Consider the following 20,381-nt stretch of genomic DNA (forward strand, 5'->3'; position numbering starts at 1 on the left):
CTGATCAGGTTGGTTAATGGGAAAGTGAATCAGTTTTCATATTGGATATTATGAACCTAGGCATTGAAGGAGGAAGCAAGTTGTTGGTCAGTGAGGTTCAAAAAAAGATTCATTGTATTAAAGAGAGGGTAGGGGATGTAAGCCTGATCGGAGAGGAGAGAATAGTATGATGTCTGCCAGAGACAAAACCATTTCACCAGAAATGGGTGGCAGCACTATAGTTAAGGAAGTCAGCAGCAGTATAAGACTTATGCCAATGACATTTACCCTAGGGAGGGGTTTTGAAGGAAGCGTGCCACCGCTGAGATAGTGCTGGTTTCCGAGAAGAAAGAGTAACTGAAGCCACTTGTTTAAGGGCTATAGCTATAGGGCCTGATTCGGAGATGGACTCTATTGCACAGCCCAATATGCTAATGCCGCAGGAGGCATCTTGTGTAAATAGACACCTCCTGCCGGCTTCTGTGATCTGCTGCTGCGTCCAATCGGCAACCTTTGGAGTTATATGCACGCTATCGGGTTTGTGCATATCTCTGAATCAGGCCCATAGCACAGTGTGATTAAGATGTTGGACTGTTAGATTGAGTATATAAAGTATACACTTGCTAGTCACCAACATAACACATCAGTTACTCTGGGCAAGAGAAAATGTTGCTGAGTGTTTGTTGAAGACAAATGATTGTTTCTTTCAGATCACACCGGGAAGTAAATCTTCTGTTGCTAATTTGTGCCCTGGCGATGTGATCCTCGCTATCGATGGATACAGTACCGATAACATGACGCATGCAGAGGCACAGGACACGATTAAAGCTGCAACAGACCAGCTCTGCCTGAAGATTGACAGGTATAAACATCCATACTGTGACAGATAACAGCCCAGCATGACATACAGGTGACAGTATACCAATGTATGGCTACACCGGTTATTATCACTGAGCACAGCGTGTTATTTACCTAAGAGACTTTAGTCTGCAATGGTCAAAATGGTTCTGGACAGCATACAGCTGTTGCAGACATATGATCAACTACGATACTCTTTCTACTTATAGCTACTTATAGCCATGCTAATTAATTAGTAGTCAAACTAATACATAGTATGCAGCAACTAAAATTCAACAAAAATCTATATTTCTCTCCCAGTTTTATCTGTTTCAAAATTCTGCAACTATACACCTGCCGTTAATAACTTATTCTAGAATAAACCTGCCGCATACTTGCAGAATAGCCCTGAACCTATTTCCCTATTTTTAAACACTTTTTTCCCATTTTTTTTTTCCACCCCAATTTTTAAATTAATTTTTTGGGGTGTCCCTATATTTTTTTTTTTTTTTGACACAGTTATTTTTAAAATGTCATTCCCTGGGGTGCAGGCTATTTTTTTTAAGCCTGCACCCCTAAACCCCAATTCTGCACTTTTTTTCGCCACCTATTCAGTGGTGAAAAGTTATCCCCGTTTTTTTTCAGACTTTTCGAACCTGCGAAAAGTCTTTGAAATTGAATACAGTGTAAAACTAAAACCTGCGATAATGACGTCATAGGTGCGATATTAACGCAAAAACTGAGTTTTCGCTCCATATTGAATTCCCCTATATGTCAGTGTTCTGTATTCACAATGCAGATGCTCCAGAGCAGCGTGCACACAAGTATGAGCGATACAGAGTCATATGAAACTCAGGGGTCTATTTACTAAGCAGTGTTATACCCCTTTTACACCAGAGCAAAAACCTGGGTTTTTGCTGGGTCTACCCAGGTCGCAGCTCAGTGTAAAAGGGTCCCTGAAAAATAACCCAGGTCAAGTGACCCAGCAATCCAACCCAGGTAGCTACCAGGGTTGGACCCAGGATGGACCGGGTAATGGTGCAGTGTAAACGGTGCAACCCGGGTTATCTGACCTGGGTCATGCCTAAAATTAGCTGATTGGTGGTTGTGGAGCAGTCACCTCCCACTTTTTATGACCTCACAGGTTTAGCAGGGCAGACCTGAGTTCAGTGTGAACAGGGCTGACCTGGGAGTAACCCAGATCAAAGGTGAAGTAAATGGGTCTGACCAGGGTTGGAACCATGTCCAAAAACCCAGGTCGGACCTGGGTTTTTGGTGGAAAAGAGGTATTAGAAGACAGAGTGAAAAGTGATAAGGTACCAGCCAATCAGCTCCCAACTGTCATCTCACAGGCTGTGTTTGAAAAATGAGAGTTGGGAGCTGATTGGCTGGCACCTTATCACTTTTCACTCTGTCTTCTAACACTGCTTAGTACATAGACCCCTCAGTCACATCTCCACATGCGGCTAAAGGAGTGTAACTGGGTGGTTTCAGGGTGTTTCTATCTAGGCTCATAAAATGGGTATGGGGTTTAGTCCGCACATGATAAGTCCCTTTAACCCTAGCATGTGAAGATTTAACATGCTCATGGTATCAGGGGTATATAGTGTATATTGCCAACTCATTTAATAATAATGGGAATTTTTTTTTAACATAGATGATATGGTTGGTGATGCTCCCCAGACTACTAGTATTGGGAGAAAAGAAAAGAAGATCGTTTGTTGGGGGCATTCATGTTTGTATGTAGGCTAACAGGGGGAGCGGAGGTCTTTGTAACAACTTTGTAATCTATGAAGCTGAATTTTTTAGGAATGTCCTTTAATTTTAGCTAGGTTTAATAATCTCGGGAAAGCGCCCTTTCATTTCAATATATGCACTGCATGTAAAAGTCCCATTTAAATGAATAGACTGAAATTAATGAGAAAAGCTCTGCGTCTGACTATTGTGAATAGTCTGACATTTGTACACTATGCTGGAGGATCTATTTCATATGATCCTGCATTTTTTTTATTTGTGTCCGGAGACAGCACAAGTAGCACCAACTGGCTTATTATCACATCAAGAAAATGTTGAGCATGTATTTGATTAGTTAATTCATTCATAAGTGCAGAACATTGAAAGTCCCCACTACAGTTACATTAAGAAATAGTAGGCATAATGAGGCATAATCAAAATGTTAACAAATGAATCACTTAAAGGCTCTAAGGGCCTGATTCAGACCCACTCGTGAGCGGCTGTCCGCTCGCAAGTGGGTCGATGTTCTTCACTGAGCATGAGCACGACGGAGGGTGCTCCGTCGTGCGCATGCGCCAGACGCGACGAGCGAAGGAAAGTCCTTCGCTCGTTGTGTCTGATCAAAGGGGGCGTGCTGTCGATGTTGATTGACAGCACGCCCCCTTTGGTGGGCGTGCCGGGGGCGTGCCTCCCAGACGGGGGAGTTCCTATGGGAACGCCTCCCGTCAGAAGCCGGCCCACTGACATCACTAGTGATGTCAGTGGGAGTGATTTTGGCTCTGATAGAGCCAAAATCACTCCGGAGCTTGCGGTTGAAAACCTCAACCGCAGGCTCCGGCTCGCAGTTTCGATGGTCGCGATGGTCAAGACCATCGCGGCCATCAAAATGCACGCTCGTATAGGCTGTGGGTGGTGACCCACAGCTATACGAGCGTCCAGGAGGACGCTCCATTTTCATGGAGGGCGGCCCTCATTCAGAGCGTGCGCTCTGCTCAGAGCGTACGGCTCTGAATGAGGGCCTAAATCTCTATTGATGTGATAAGCCAACTGGTGCTGCTGGAGGGCTCTGGAGGCATGCCTGCCCCCCCTCCAATAAAAAATCTATACCAGAAAACTCCAGAAGGGTGACTATGTCTTTTCATTATATAGCAGACTGGAAATAAAAGGCTTCTCCCATTCGTATCATATAAAGAAGGCTAATAGCGCACCTGTGAAAACAACATTTTACTTAATGAGCCCATCCTTTTCAGTACTTGTATAGGCATAAAAGGGGTTTTCTTTACCATAATACTGGCTTTGATATAATCTCAAGTGTTTGAAACCTCTAAAAACAATTTCAATGATTTTCAATATTGATTTCATTTAATCAATCTTCCAAAATTCAACTGGTCTATATTTATCACTGAAAAAGCTGTGATTTCAGAGATTATGCAATTTTGTCCCTTGAATTGTGGAGAGCTGGTGATTTAGGGATCTATGTACTAAGCCTTGGAGAGCGATAAAGTGAACGGAGATAAAGTACCAACTAATCAGTTCCTAACTGTCATTTTTAAAACACAGCCTGTAAAGTGACAGTAAGGAGCTGATTGGTTGGTACTTTATCTCCGTCCACTTTATCTCTTTATAAGGCTTATGCTGGGTACACACTACATAATATTTTGAACGATTTGGCGATTCCGATGCATCGGACCGACACATCATTCAAATCGTGTAGTACACCCACTGACGCGCTCCCGTGGGTCTACTGTCGCATCCTCAGATCTTTTGTACAAAGATCTGAGGATGTCGCTAGCGATGCCATGCTGCATGGCCCCCACTACCAACCACCCCCCGGCGACGCTCCGTTGCTGCCGGCACCGGCAAGGGTGTACCCCCGCCAGATCCATCCCTTATGAGGTCAGTACACACAACCAGCCTTTTAGTACATAGACGCCTTCAACACATCAGCTCCTAACAGTCATTTTTCAAACACTTACCACCGACGATATGTCGGCCTGATACCGCAAATCGGGTCAACATATCGTCCACATCGGCCAGTGGGTACCCACTATGCGCGACCATGCGCACTCCCACGGGTTGTCCACCGGGGTCGTTCCATCGGCCTGTACGTAGGGCCGATGGAACGATCCAGATGCCGATGCCGGCATAGTGGATGAAGCCTGTGCCCAGCATATCAGACGGTTGGTCACCATATTGTGCAGTGTGTACCGCCCCTGCCCGATATATTAGGGCATCGCATCACGGGGTGCACCCAGCTTTAGTACATAGACCTGTAATAAATTCAATGATTAAGAAACTGACTTGTAGATTTTAAGATCTAACACTTTATAATACAGCAGAAAGCAAATTAAGTACATGGATCTTACGTTGTATTTTTATTTGTAGAGCTGAAACTAGGATGTGGTCTCCACAAGTATGTGAAGATGGCAAAACAAATCCCTATAACATAAACCTTGAAGCTGAACCACAGGTAAATAGCAGCCAGTATATTAGCAAACTCATTTCTTAGATGAGGTGGTTTTGTATGGAAATGATCTGAACATGTAGATGCTTTATATGTAAGACGCTTACTGTACAATAATGTAAGATAAAATGTTGATGAAGACCTGGGAAATCCTTATTTATATACCCCATTATATTTTGGTCAGTATAACCAGATGTGGAACTGTACATCGCTGGGTGCTAAGGGCAGTAGCTCAGCAATGCCTTTCTCTGTTATCAGTAATGTAGACTGGGGAATCTTCTGAGCATGAGAGCTGAGCAGCAGCAGAATGAGGGGTTATCTGGCTCTGGCAGGTCCTGCTCACCTCTGGGCCCTGTAGATGACTCACCCCCTGCACTCACAATAGTGCAACCCGAGCATAACATATATGTATATTATGGTTCTCAATAGAAATTTTCCCCACTGCAACATGTTATATGCTAGTACTCTATTGTTATTACGTATTCAGAGAAGCATTTGCATGTAAAGTCTAACCCGTGCAAGCATTAATACACTCACACCACTATGCTTGCTCCCTAGCTTGGTTCTCTACATGTTACAGGTCTACTGGTGTACAAGCTGGTAGGAGCCAGATAGAACATAGGGCCTGATTCAGAGCCACTCGTAAGCGGCAGCTCGTTCGCTCCGAGCGATGTTTGGCCAACTGCGCATGCGTACGGATCGTTATACGCATGCGTGAAACCGGTCAGTGCGGTCGAAATTCATGTGCTCGCAAAATAGCGAATGCCTGATAATTTGAGTGACAGAATGAGGTGTATGTGGGTGGTAACAGGGGAAGGTGCTTGAAAACGGGGAGTGGAAATCCGATCGCAGGGGTGCTTAAAGGTCAAAACGGGCCTTTTATGGGTGTGCATAATTAAAACAGCAGCGTCATTGACAACGTCACTGGGTTTTTTTTAAGCCAGAACTGCTCGAAAAATTGTGGTAGCAAAAAGCAACCACAAGAATAGCGAGCAGCTCATACACTGGTCGATGTACTCGATTAATCTAATAAATAGCGGACATGACGTAGGATGCGAGCGGCCAGGGGGCGTAGTTTCTCCAAAAACGACCGCAAGTTTTGTTCGCTCGTTCAGAACAAGAGGCGTCAACAGACCGCAAACAGCGAACGGTTCATTTGAATAGCCACCCCTATTTTCGGGACGAGCGAGCGCTAATTGCTTCCGGCTCTAAATCAGGCCCTTAATTTCCTGAGCATGGCACTATGGGCCTGATTCAGAGCCACTCGTAAGCGGCAGCTCGTTCGCTCCAAGCGATGTTTGGCCAACTGCGCATGTGTACGGATCGTTATACGCATGCACGAACCAGTCAGTGCGGTCGAAATTCATGTGCTCGCAAAATAGCGAATGCCTGATAATTTGAGTGACAGAATGAGGCATATGTGGGTGGTAACAGGGGAAGGTGCTTGAAAACGGGGAGTGGAAATCCGATCGCAGGCGTGCCTAAAGGTCAAAACGGGCGTTTTATGGGTGTGCATAATTAAAACAGCAGCGTCATTGACCACGTCACTGGGTTTTTTTTAAGCCAGAACTGCTCGCAAAATTGTGGTAGCAAAAAGCAACCACAAGAATAGCGAGCAGCTCATACCCTGGTCGATGTACTCGATTAATCTATATCCTGGATAAAAAGACACCTAGAGGCAGACTGTTTAAAATGAATGGCTGATTTCACTTTTGACTATTTTTTTTTTTTTTTTTAAAGTAATCTGCCACCGACCTTACCTGAGCTATTGGGGTCCTGAGAAGGCCTAAGCAGAACCTACGGCAATTGCATAACACCTGGCCATAGATGTTCCTGTGCCAGCAGTTATTACACTGGGACTCTGATATGTAACAGAAATGGTGACCTGAAGTTCGAGGGCAATAACTACTGGCCCTGGGACTTTGAACAAGTCTCTGAAGTGGCCTACTTAGTAATCAGGCCTACGCTCAGATTATATCAACAGTGCAGGTGTCCCAGGCATGGTTCCCAGTTCTCCAATTATGGTGAACAAGTGAAAATGGGAGGGGTATTAGGTAAAAAAAATAAAATGAAAACACTTCTGTCGACCTAGCGAGGACTTCCTTGACTTTTCTGCAAATCTGGGCTTAGCAGCATCTGAAACACTAAAGATCATTAGTATATCTTATATATCCATACTATGGACTCAATCTTGGGCTATATTTGCTGCTTGCAACAAGCAAAAGGGGCACATCCACTAGCAGACTTTGAAAAGACTGCACGTTTCACAGTCTGTGCTGTGCCTACACTGAACGATCAGTCGTTCAGTGCAGGCACCCTCCCTCATCCCTGAACATGGGCAATCTGGCATTATCGGCAGATGGACCAGCATGTTCAGGCGATGATAGATGTCAAAAACGACCAGCGGGAGCGCGCATCGCTAGCCGTTTTTTACATTTTCATGGCCGTTTTGTGAACGATTAATGAACGATTGATCGATAACGATCTCATTATCGTTCAATCGCTCATTTTAATCGGGTAGTGGATACCCGCCTTAAGGCAGCTTCTAACCAGCAGCTGCTTTTGCCATGGACAAAGTTTGATACATTTGGCTGCAGAACTGTTACATACATAAAAGGAGTTGTTGCTCCTTAATGTGGAACAAGCTGATAGTTATACAGTAGATGTGTGTTATGTCCTATTATTACATTGGTCAGAATACACCTAGAAACATATTTTGCCACCTAGTATTTCTGGAAGGTGCAAACGGCATTTCATACAAAGTAAAGAACAACTCTTGATTACTGACTTTTTCTGTCTCCTGATAAAATAGATTTATGTAGTTATTTATATAGTGCACACATATGCAGTGCTTTACAAAGAATATGTAGTCTTCAACATCAGTCCCTGCCATAGTGGAACTTACATTGTTTATTCTCTACCACCAGGGGTGGATTTAGCGGGCAGCATCATCTCCCCTCACATTGGCCGCCTGCCCACCAGCCATTCACATAACATCACTGACGGCTCTGCCCCTTTATGTCGGGGCCAGTACCTTTGCACTACAACAGCCCCAATCACACCACCCCAATTCCCGCACCATAATTTACCATCTGCGTCCCACTGCCAGTGGCAAAATAAATAAGCCGTAATGACAAAAAAAAGGATCGCGCGGCCTCTGGGCTGCTCCATCAGGTCAGCGGCCTACCAGGGCTCTGGTGCTGGCAGACTGCTGTGCCACCACCAGCAAGTTACTCCCCTAGGCACATGCCTAAGGTGCCTCATGGGAAATCCGCCACTGCCTACAACTTGTCAGAAACTAAATAATCTACCGTATGTTTTTGGATGGAAACCAGAGTGACCAAAACAACCCCCCCAGGTATACATACAAACTCCACACAAATGGGTCTCTAGTTGGAATTCAACCCATAGTCCCTGTGCTGTGAGACAACAAAGCTAACCTTTGGGCCACTAGGCTGGCCAAAATTCTGTGCTCCTTCTCTATGCTTTTGATCTAATATTAGCAGACATACCACATAATGAAAGCTAATTATTGCATATGGATACATAACCAGGGACATTTTAGACAATATAACAATAAATGCTCAACATTTGGCAGCAGGGAAAGTGGTCATTACAAATCTACAGGGTACAGCTGTGCCCAGCATCCAATAAGGCAGGTGCAGGTCCTAATGGAGTGTTTCAAAAACACAAATTCAGTTAAATGAATCTTTAAATGGAAAATATAAAGAAAAATATAAGCTGTGTCAGCTGTGACAGTATTTATTAGCATTGACCTATATAGCGTTGGCACATTCCGTTGCACTTTACAATTGGGTGACATGCCTAGTTATCAATCTCACTCTGTGCACAGTTTATTCTAAATGAAAATACAGATGTATCCTCATACACCTAGCCTCAATACGCCACGCAGCCTGACTTGCCTGGCGTTAGTGAGCTGCTAGGTCCCGTGCTACTCTGCTAACGTCGGGTGTCTTTTTCTTGCTGAAAATGCGTCTAAGTCATAATGCGATGCGACTACGAAGCACTAGCAGACTGTACTGATTCATTTGGTATGTTACACTTGTATATCTGGAGTCTGTATATGAAGCACAATGGAACTTGAAATGGAAATAGCTGCGGCCGTACATTGTAGCACTTCGTATACAGATTCAGAGACTCAGTCACACACGGATATACAAGTGTCACATATCAAATTAAGCAGCACAGTCTGCTGGTGCATCCTGGTCGCATCGAATTGCAACGTAGACGCCCTTTCATCAAAAAAAATATGCAAAAAAAGCCCGACGCTGGCAGAGTCTCATGGGACCTAGTGCGTTGAGAGGAGCTTCTTAGCGCAACTGCAGCAAAGACGTATAAGGACACATCTGTACCTTACCTGCCATTACCCTTTTTATTCAGACTCCACCTCTCTTGTTTCTATTGGTTGTCAAGAAAGCCATGTGCGGCAAGTCACTACAGCATGAATTAATACTCCATACAAATACAGACTGACATTCCAAGTAATATTACTCATAACAGGGCTCAGACCATCAGTCAGTGCGATATGGCGATTTAATGCGTTGTGTAGTGATAGTTGGGGGAATATAAAGTGTTTGACTTGCAGTAAACTGTGTTCTCAGACTGCCAAGTGACGTAATAGCCGTGCCAAATATATATTTTTTGAAAAGGGTATGATCAGTGTATAGATGACAGTATATTAAAAAAATTATCTGGGCAATTTCACATATCACTCATGAAGTGACTGCAGTGTTAGACATCTGTCATGTGTGCAATATAATCAGTGTGGCTTGCTTGTGTGTTTAATCCGCATGAATTGCACTTTGGTGTGTTTTATCCAAATGTTTACAGGAGTTCAAGCCTATTGGTACAGCTCATAATAGAAGAGCACAACCATTTGTAGCAGGAGCAAACCTTGGTGACAAAAAGCAGGTTGTGAGTTCTTCCTATAACACCCCGATTGGGCTGTACTCATCTGGCAACATTAAAGATGCATTCCATGGACAGATGAGGGGTCTTATACCAAATTCAGATGAAATGTAAGTAGTTATATGCTTGCGTGCACGAATTTCCCATGCATGGAAAATGTATTAATTGATTACAAATAGGATAACATGCTAACTCTTATTTCAGGTTATATGTACTGAAGCACAGGCCTTGTTGTAAAACAGCCATATTAGAGTGCTAACGGGGAACCAGGCAGGGAAATTAAAGCTGCAAATGTAAATGATAATCAGAACTATATTGTATACGCTCTATTGCACAGCAGATGGGACATTCAATGACCGACGCCATGCTGCTAAATGCAGCATGTAACGATATATCGCGTGGTCGTACATCGGATTGTGTAATGTGTACAGCGTGTGTAATATATTGTTACATTGTGTCGCACCATCGCTGGGTAGATACATAGTATAGTATGTACCCAGCTTAAGATGTCAAACCTTATCTATTACAATCTAATTATGCATTTTATCTTTGTCAACAATGAACAATTTCCATAACAAAGCTGTGATTTATGACATATTTGTATGGTGTGATTATAGTTCTTACACACTGAATTATAGCACTATTACAGAGAGTATAGCACATTTACATCCTTACTCTGCCCAAAATGGAAATTCCAGGTCTTATATAATCCTTTGGGCGTGATTCGGAGTTGCATGCAGGTCCCAACGTGGCCACATCTAGCGAGTTTATCTCACATGCGCATCCCTGCATATCTCAGAGCGACTCTGACACAGAAGGTACTCAGCCATACTCTCTGTACGTGAAATGGGTATGGAGGAGAACCCTCTCATGGGAGTGTCACTAGCGTATTGGCATATTACATCATATTCTGAGTTACATCAATTTCAGACGGATCTCTAGCACCAAGCATGGGGTAAGTGCCAGTAATATTGATGACAGCTACTATAGTGAATGGAGAGATGGGGGCTACCGAAATCCTTGCAAGTCAGATTACGGATGGATGCTAGCATTTCAATTCCAGTCGCAGATGGCGTACGGAAGATTGGCACAGTTGTGACCCTATGAATTGGGCCCTATGAAGTCTGTTACTTACCTGGAATATGGCTTTCAAACCTAATTCGATGGGTACCTCACTGCCTGCCATGTTCCATTGGTGCTGTACTCGCTGCTGTCACTGTAATACTGTAGTGTATAACCTACAAAAATTTGTTTTAGTTGGTTGTGCATTAAAAACCATTCTGCAGAATTCCCCTGTAGATTATACAGCCATTTAAAAGGTATTTCCACTTAATTAAGCCATGGACTAAATACCCTCCCTTACCAATATTAGTATTTGGGTGGGTGTTCTTCCACCATTTACTCTGTGTAGCAGGGTCATGGCACATACATGTGGGGCACAATTTCAAAATGGACTTACTGGGGGTGATTCAGCACTGGATGCATGCAAGCAGCTTTGCAATTCCATCTTTGCTATTATGTTTTATGCAGCAAGAGGCGTCATGCCTCCTCCATGCATTAATGATCCAAGATGCGTCCACGGACGCTGCATCGGATTATCTGTGTGGTCCTTGGCCGGCTGAGTGACCATAGGGCCATCGCAGATGTCCAAAAGAGGCTGGCCTCTTCCCCCCCCATTTTTTTTAAAATGGAGGCCATCGCCACCCCTCCCCGTCCCCCCAAATGGCAGCAGACTGTCAATCACAGCCGCTTTGCGTCCTATCACGCAGGACCCGATCTGCACATGTGCAGAACAGGTCATACTAACGCGCAGATTCCCGACTATAGGGAATCTGTGTTCAGCAGCGCACAGCTAAATGAGGCCCACTGTACGTCTACTGCTCAGTAACATAACATGGAATTTAGAGTATATTACTTACGGCCACTATGCTGAAAGAGGCAGATTGATGCATGCATATTCTACTGATGTATATTAAGGGGAGCTGTAAGTGTGGCAAGGCCCCTTGAGTTTCAGCCTATTCCGATTAGACCACATTTACAGATAAACCAGTTAGTAGTTGTATAGTTTGCAGCTACTCAAGCCTTTATGTAAAGACATTTACTGATGATGATGATGACCATCAGTATGGATTTGTACAAGGGTCATTTAAAAAAACAAACATAGTAGCAGCTACCCCAAACACACACGCAAATATGATGAAATGCGATCATAGTCTTACCAGATTGCAATAGGGACCTACATTGGCCCCCCACTTAAAGCTGCTGCCAGCGCCAGGCTATGTCGTTTTTGCCTGGTCAGACTGCAGCATCACTGCCACAGGGGGCCCCAGGCTCAGTCTGGTCAGAATGATGACAGCACTAAGGGCCTGACTGTGAGATAGATGCAACACCGATGTTTATGCAGTTGAGCAATTATCGGTGGTCTGAGCATCACGCATGCATCAAGTTTTATTACCGATGTTGCTCACAGTCAGGATTTAATTGCAAAGTGATAGACAGGCAGGGACAGTTTGTGGGCGGCAACAAGGAGGTGGTGACTCAAACCCATATTCCGGGTTGGTTTTCCCTGCGACCCCATATGCAGTTAAAATGGCTCCGACGTCTCAGTACTGGCGACCAGAATGCACAACCATAGGGTAACTCAGAAATCAGATAATATAGTGATCTGTGACCGAGCTGCGCAGTTGCTTGGATTTGTGAAGCTACTGGTAGGCGTCCCCATACAAATCCCCGGGGCTGCGACATTTGCATATTTTCGCGAAGCCACTGCGTACAAATTTGCAGCTGCAGCGGCATTAGCATAAATCTCTGTATCAGGCCCTAAGGATGGCGAGGGAAGGGGTTAATAGTCATAGTCTAAAACCACAGGTATCCAATCAGAGTGGCTTCCTTCTGATTGGCTACAGTGTGCGAAAGCAGCTTTGATTGGACACTTGTGTTTACACTCCACGTGGGTAATAAATGAATTACAGTGTTATCAATTAACTCCACTGATACATTTTCTTAATGAACTACATTGATAAAATGAAGTTCAACTATAGCCCACGTGTAGTCTAAAAAGCACTAGATTATTAGAGACCCTATATGTGAAAGCCAGCTTCCTGGTAAATAAGAGTGAATGCTGTCCTAAGGATACAGACTCCCATCAAATTACTATTATTGTAAAGAGATTATTGTGGGGACTTTTCATGTGAAAAAGCACTTTTATGGCCAGTGCATTCCGAGACAGATACAGCTGCTCAATAAACAACTTTTAATATATTTTAATATTAACTTTTCTCTATTTGCAGGTAAACATTCGTGCATACATGCCAACTCTGAAATAGTAGCCATCTCCCTGACTCCCTGAAGAATCTAGCAATCCCCCAGATTGCACCTTACCCCATTATGTAGATGTTAGATGGTATAATCAGTGCCATTTCCCTGCATTGGTTGTAAGGCACAGTGATCCCTATGGCTACATGCATATTCATATAAGGTTTCTCTTGGACACTTATATGGAACCCCTTGTAAAACACAATATATGAGCAAGCCCTAAAGTATTAGTGTTTTTTCATCATGAAACATATCTTACTACCTCCTTTGGGGCTCATTTACATTTGGACGTCAGTGAATTTTATGACACACCCCTCAGATGTAGCAGTACACGCCCACTTTACCACCGCGCTCATAGGTTCTACTTTTACTATCTCCCTGAACTGCTTTTTCAAAAGCAGGCAAGTATGCACTCATGGGCTTATGTAATAGGGTGCGATCTGGTGCCACTGCGGGAACTCCTGCAAGTCTTCCCTTATTTTTAAAGCGGCAATCATTTTAAAAGGCAAAACCAGCTTGCTTTTGCCTTTAAATGATTGACGCCTTAAAAATACGGGAAGACTCGCAGGAGTTCCCGCAGCGGCTCCAGATTGAACCCTATTACATAAGCCCCTCCATATGTATACATTTTCATAGCTTATTCTAGGAAAGGTTTCTAATTATGTTCTTGTAAGTTAATAATATGTTGGCTTTTAAAATATGTCCATTGCAGCTAAATAATGAACATGTTGCATTCGCTGATACAGCTTCCATTTGAATTATACCAAACATTTTTTGTCCTACAGGATTTGGGATACTTTGAACACAAGCATAATATCAGGCCTAAGCCTTTTATACTTCCAGGCAGAAGCAGGTTATAATGATTTGAACTATGTCTGTTTATGCATGCTGATATAGATCATTGTAGCACCAATAACATTTCAGTGTGAATCAAACACTGGGGGAGGCACGCTATATGACCAATGGGATAAAAGCATCTCCTTTAATCAACATATTCACATTATACTTACTATGCCAATACAGTACATACATCCAAACAATCTATAAATCTCACTCCTAAAATCCGTACAACTATGTTTGTGCAGCTACAGCTTTTTCTTTCAATGGTATTTCTAATCTACAGGATACCCCAGGCACATGTACCTGCAACTCTGTCCAGCGCTTGCCTATGCAAAATATCAATAAAGTTTGTCAGTTCAAATATGGTTGTTGTCAGAATATAAACAGCACACTGTAAAAAAGACTGCTAAATTCACACACTATGGCCACCATGCTCATATTCACTAAATGACCAGTGCTTTTACTGTAAGCATGCATTGAGGGGTGGTTCACTAAATAAGGTAACAAGACCTCTTGCGTAAATATGTTCAACTATAATCAATAGTATGGCCTTGGTACAGATTATGTTTCCACATAGTCCCCATACCTGTCTAAGCATTTATTCCAACGGTACACAAAGGCATCTATCCCAGAAGAAAGCAGTGTCGAGTGCCTGAAGCTTGCTGAACTTCACCGTCGGTTGTGAATCGCCTTCCACCATAGTGCAAAAGAGTTGGAAATCACTTGGTGCAAGGTCAGGGCTGTAGTGAGGATGGTCCATTACCTCCCAATGGTAACGCCACAATAGCCTACGTGTACGGTTCGATGAGTGTGGCCTGGCGTTATCAAAGGCAGTGCAACAAACCAAACCTATTTGCATGATATTACATTAGTTGCTGATGTGCCCTTTAGACACAGAGATCTGATCACACTATGCACCTTGAGGCCCGGCATCTTACAACTAATGATGGGACAACATGACTGATATGAGGCGCAGTACAATGGCCATGAGGAGAAGCAGTGGTCTACCTGCTCTGGCCGGAAATTAGGATGAAATGGAGAATATTACACATGTGAGAGGTCTTGTTACCTTACATACCTTCAACCACCCTCGTACATGTATATGTAGGGCATCTATCAGACACAAGATTACGCTCTATTGCTTGCCATAACAGGTTCTACCATTGATCTGCATGCTCATCAGAGAATTAACAACTATAAAAGAAATAACCATCTTTAGAATAAACGTATATTATCAACTTTACTGGCACTGCCTTCACCTCGAGTCATTCATTTAGTTCCCATTTGCATGCTTTGCATGATGTTAACTCTTTTTCATAGATTATATTAATTTTTATTATCCTCTATTAATCGCATCTTTATACTCTATATCTTAGCTACGCATTAGATAATACCTTGCACTTGTTTCTTATTTCACTGCTTCCACCTTTCTATTTCACTGGCTGTTTTAACACAGTGGAAGCAGTACCCCTTCGGGCTTTGACCCTGGCAGTGGACGCAGCACCCCTTCTACAGCGAGCACTGTTGGCACTATAGATCCCGGTGAGCTGAAAGCAGCCTCTAGAATTGCACCTAACATTCCCTTGGAAATGGAGCTCCCTGGTGTGAAGATTGTCCATGCTCAGTTCAATACACCGATGCAACTATACTCTGATGACAATATTATCGAGAGTCTACAGGGGCAGGTTTCCACCATATTAGGGGAAAAGCAACAAATGAGGTACTCATAGTACTCAGAGTCAACTGTATTTGTAATGGGGTGTATTACTATTGTTTATTGATGTCATCCTTTGAAAAACGTGAAACCAACACCAGCCCTGACCGCATGAGACAGAATTTCCTAGAAGACTCGGACAACAAAATGGTGGACTACTATAACTCAGGCTCACAGTGTGCAGCTTTAGGAGTCTGAATAGTAAACTTTGACTGCTCAATACTACATAGTTTATCTGCATATACAGTATATATTTAAATATAAAGACAAATAGATGAACGCTTTGCAACTCCTTGAATGATTTTTACCTATCTCTTAGGGCAAAACTCGGTCCTCCAGGCACCCTATCGGTCCAGATTTTAAGGATAACCATGCTTGGGCACAGGTGACTTAATTAGTACTTCAGTCTTTTGATTTAACCATCTGAACTCAACCATGTATATCCTTAAATCCTGGACCGTTAGGGTGCCTTGAGGACTGAGTTTGGGAAACGCTGTCTTAGGGAGTAAAGTCTTACTATGATTTAAGTATATTGGTTTGTATGAGCTTAATTTACCAATATATTTAATTAACAATACTCATCTTTTGGATATAAATGCTAGCTAAGAGGAATGCTTTTATCTAGTAATTCCCCTTTCTACTTTCGTTTGACATTTAAAAGAAAATAGGGATGGTGCTGGTTGGTGTTCTGATAAAGAGAGGAGGGTGTTGTCTAAGGGTGGTACATAGTAACAGCAATAACTCCTTAAGTGACAGTACAGCAAATTGGTGGGCAAAGACACGCAACATGTTTCTAGCTCAATAAATGCTATGGATGAGAAAAAGGGAAATAATAAAGTAACTTAAATAATGTTTTTGTCTCTTATTGATCAGTGATCCAATACCAACCTCTGTGCCTCAGTCAGATGTGTACAGGCTCCTTCATGATGACACAGAACATGAGAGCAAACCCAGGCAGTCTGGCTCATTCAGGGTGTTACAGGATATGGTTGACGATGACTCTGGTAAGTAGTACTGTACACATTTGTACCAGTCAAAGCAAAGGGGAAACCTCTAATCATAGCAAATCTAAAATACCATGTTCTATAGGGAAACATTTAATATTATATCCATATACTGCAAAATGTAGGAGTAATTTCAGTGAAAATGTTGGTGGATTATTTACAATATACTGAAGCATGATATGTGCTCCTGTTGCAGAACGCCCGGTAGGCACAAGAAGTGTTAGAGCTCCAGTCTCTAAGCCCAATGCAGGAGCATCAGCTGTGCAGAAGGTTCCCCTATGTGACAGATGTGGGAATGGAATAGTGTAAGTATATTCATAACATGCACAGTGCAATTGGCTGAAATCAAGATTATCCAACTGGCGGTACGTAGCTTTCATGAAGCTCATGGGTTGAAATACAGCACATCTATATAATAATTTCCTAAGGTCTGCCCCGTCTCTTCCATGCATGTGCAGTGGAAACCACTGCTAAGGAGATGGGACAGACCAAGGAGAGGAGGACCTGTTGTTGGGAACAGGTAAGTAGTATAGTAGCAGGGTGGGTGCGGGGTGTAATCCAATGTGGGAGTAGGAGTAGAGCGTGTGCAGGGGGGCGCAGAAGACCAGCAGCTGCAGCACTGCAGTGGGTCCAATATGCTAGTTTTGTAATAATGAAATATGACCTATCTGTTGCACCCCACAAAAAAACATGCACCCACGAAATTATCTTAGAGTACAAAAGAAGGTATTTATACCCCAGGCTTATATGTACAGTATGTTATTACATGTATGGACTTTATGCAAACATCTAGGCCAGTGGTTCCCAAGTATGTGCTGTGGCACCCTGGGGTGCCTCGGGACACTTTGCAAGGGTGCCTCAAGTTGGTGGTCTAGCACCAAATCAAATTATTTATAGTCAATGTAATGTAAATATGTGGACAGAGGTGCAATCCTGTCCACCACCACATACCTGAGCCTAAGGATGACAGGTAAGCAGTGGCGTAACTACCGTGCTATGGGGCCCGGACCTCCCCGAGGCCCGGCCCCCCTCCTGCACCTACAGTGATCTCGTTCCGTGGTTCCCCCTGCTCACCCCTCGACTTACCTGCTCCGTGGCCGAAACCCCCCTCTCCGTGGTGGTGTCCTCCTGGTCGGCTCTGCCTCCAGCTTTTCTCATTGAGCGATACTAGGATCAGAATCAGTCAGTGAGGAGAGATGGAGCTGACTGGGAAAGGAGGTGTGCCTGCCCTGCACAGCGCGACCATGGATCAGGTAAGTCGAGGAGAGGGGAGTGAGGATGGTGCGCGGGTGGGGTGCAAGGACCTAGTGGGGCCTGTGAAAATTTTGCTATGGGCCCCCCTAGGTCTAGTTACACCTCTGCAGGTAAGCACAATTTACATAATCTTTTTTTTTCTTTTTTAAATTTCTCAATAACAAATGTTTGGCTTAGGTGTGCCATGAAAACAATGCTGATACTCTAGGGTGCCGTGATTCAAAACAGTTTGTGAACCACTGATCTAGACCAATGCATGTAACATATAAAATGTAGGAAACAGCCTATAAGGTGAAATTCTGATGTACATCCATTTAATCAAATGTCTAATTTCTTGTACTACTGAATATAGAGGCACCGTGGTGAAGGCTCGGGACAAGTTCCGTCACCCTGACTGCTTTGTGTGTGCAGACTGCAACCTGAACCTCAAACAGAAAGGTTACTTCTTTGTGGAGGGCCAGCTGTATTGTGAAGCCCATGCGAGAGCGCGCACGAGACCACCAGAGGGCTACGATGCTGTCACCGTCTATCCAAAGGCTTAAATGCAGACAACATCAAACATAAGACTGAAAGATTTCACAAATGACAAAAGGTCTTTACTTAGATACAATGGCTTTCAGGTAGCAATAACATTAGAAGATTTATCAACCATTTAAAATCTGGAAAAAAAAAATTCACACTTCCTAAAGCAATTTAAGTTTGGCAACAAATGTGATTCTCTAAAGCTTACAGTATATCAGTGTACCTGGCAACATTCAGCAAGTGCCTTTTTTTTCTTTTTTTATTGTTTTTCACAGGTTAAAGCTTCAAATAATTTTTTTATGACACCTGAAACCACCGCACATTCACAACTAGAAAGACAATTGTATACTACACTTGCAGAATGCGCTCCTTACAATAACTCCCGCTTTGTAAAGATCTTACTAAATAGTAGAACGCTATAGTTAAGATAGAACGCAAGTTATGAACACCAATGAGCCAATTGCTACCTTCTAGATAGGTTTTCTGTAAATGCGACTTATAATTGCTTAGCGTAAAGGGGGACGTTTGGGTAAAAGGTGCACAGTAAATATCACATAGCAACCAGTCATTTTTCTGGTATATGTTAATCTGTTTACATCATCTTTGTCCATAAATGTTATTTACAAAACTATAACCTATCTTCTGTCATATGCAGAGCCTTCAGCATATTTTGTGCATGTTAATAGGATTGTCAACGACAAAGTTATTTGTAGAGCATACTGCCTTACAATGCAAAGCATTTTACTGTCTCCGCTATTATATCCACAGTCCACTTGTATCCAGTAACCATACAGCTGGAAATATCTAAGTGCTGACATATTTATTGCAATCCGCATTTTTCTTTAATTATAATTTTGCACAATGGTGATAATAGCTGCATGACTCATAGTACATGTTACAGTGCTTTCAGACTAGTATGCTGTATGCTTGAGGTTCTGCTGCTTTGTTAAGCGTGCAGTTTGATACATCACAAGTAAGAATTATACTGTTATAGCTGTTTATAATCACACAGCAGTTTATACTAAACGAGTTTCTTATTTTGTTACATAATGCAAAATAAAAAAAGAAAGTATTGACTATATTGTATGTATGTATATATACACAGACTATTGTAACTGATCATTTGGTGGTTTGGAGAAGTGGTAGAGAACACTATGCAACAATAATTTCAGTAAATGCCCATATACATGATATTTACTGGACCTCAGTTTTAGAAGATACTTTGGGGTAAATTTGCTAAGGGTGCCCACACACATACTGATATACTTACGATCCTACGACGTGTCCGATTTCCCTTGAAATTCCCCTCGCCAGCTCAGCACACGATATGCTATACAGTCTTCATACGATCTCCAGCAGCCAGACTTTTTTATAGTGCATTGTGTCCTAGATTGTCAGATCTGCCGTACTGCACGGGAGATCTGAAGATGCGATGTGCGACCTGCGGGGGCACGCATCGCATCGTGAATGGGGCCTCACGATTTGGGCATTTTTTACCCCATCTGTCGTTCCAATGTGTCGGAATCAGCCAGAACGGGGAAAAAATCGCTTTGTGTGGGCACCCTTAGAATCATGTTTGGGCGAGATTAAACTGGAACAGGTTCCCACAAACACTCATGAGTTTTCCCAGATCAAAATCACAAATTTACCAAGAAGTGAGTTTTACAAAATCGTGTTTTTCGATGGTGGATGCAAACGTGTTTTGTTGTGCGCTTTTTTGGCAAAACACATGCGCGAATGGATGTGTTTATAAAAACACACACGAAAATGCATGCACTATCCTAGAAAC

At 43.0% G+C, this 20,381-nt stretch overlaps 1 protein-coding gene across 2 annotated transcripts in view; it reads left to right on the forward strand.

Annotated features, from left to right (window-relative positions):
• PDLIM3 (PDZ and LIM domain 3) overlaps positions 1 to 19,671 on the forward strand; it is a 50,636-nt gene extending 30,965 nt beyond the window's left edge. The window contains exons 2-8 of one of the 2 annotated variants that reach the window (XM_088478779.1): positions 690 to 841; positions 4,936 to 5,020; positions 9,866 to 10,053; positions 15,555 to 15,818; positions 16,686 to 16,816; positions 17,013 to 17,121; positions 18,423 to 19,671. In XM_088478779.1, coding sequence (XP_088334905.1) covers positions 690 to 841; positions 4,936 to 5,020; positions 9,866 to 10,053; positions 15,555 to 15,818; positions 16,686 to 16,816; positions 17,013 to 17,121; positions 18,423 to 18,612 — 1,119 coding nt within the window. In that variant the 3' untranslated portion in view covers positions 18,613 to 19,671. Of the gene's footprint in view, positions 1 to 689; positions 842 to 4,935; positions 5,021 to 9,865; positions 10,054 to 14,043; positions 14,112 to 15,554; positions 15,819 to 16,685; positions 16,817 to 17,012; positions 17,122 to 18,422 lie in introns of both variants that reach the window. The other variant, XM_088478778.1, reaches the window with a different exon arrangement.
• The last annotated feature ends 710 nt before the right edge of the window (positions 19,672 to 20,381 follow it).

Source organism: Taudactylus pleione, unplaced genomic scaffold (assembly GCF_031769625.1).
Source record: "Taudactylus pleione unplaced genomic scaffold, aTauple2 ptg000218l, whole genome shotgun sequence".
Taxonomy (NCBI): Eukaryota; Metazoa; Chordata; class Amphibia; order Anura; family Myobatrachidae; genus Taudactylus; species Taudactylus pleione.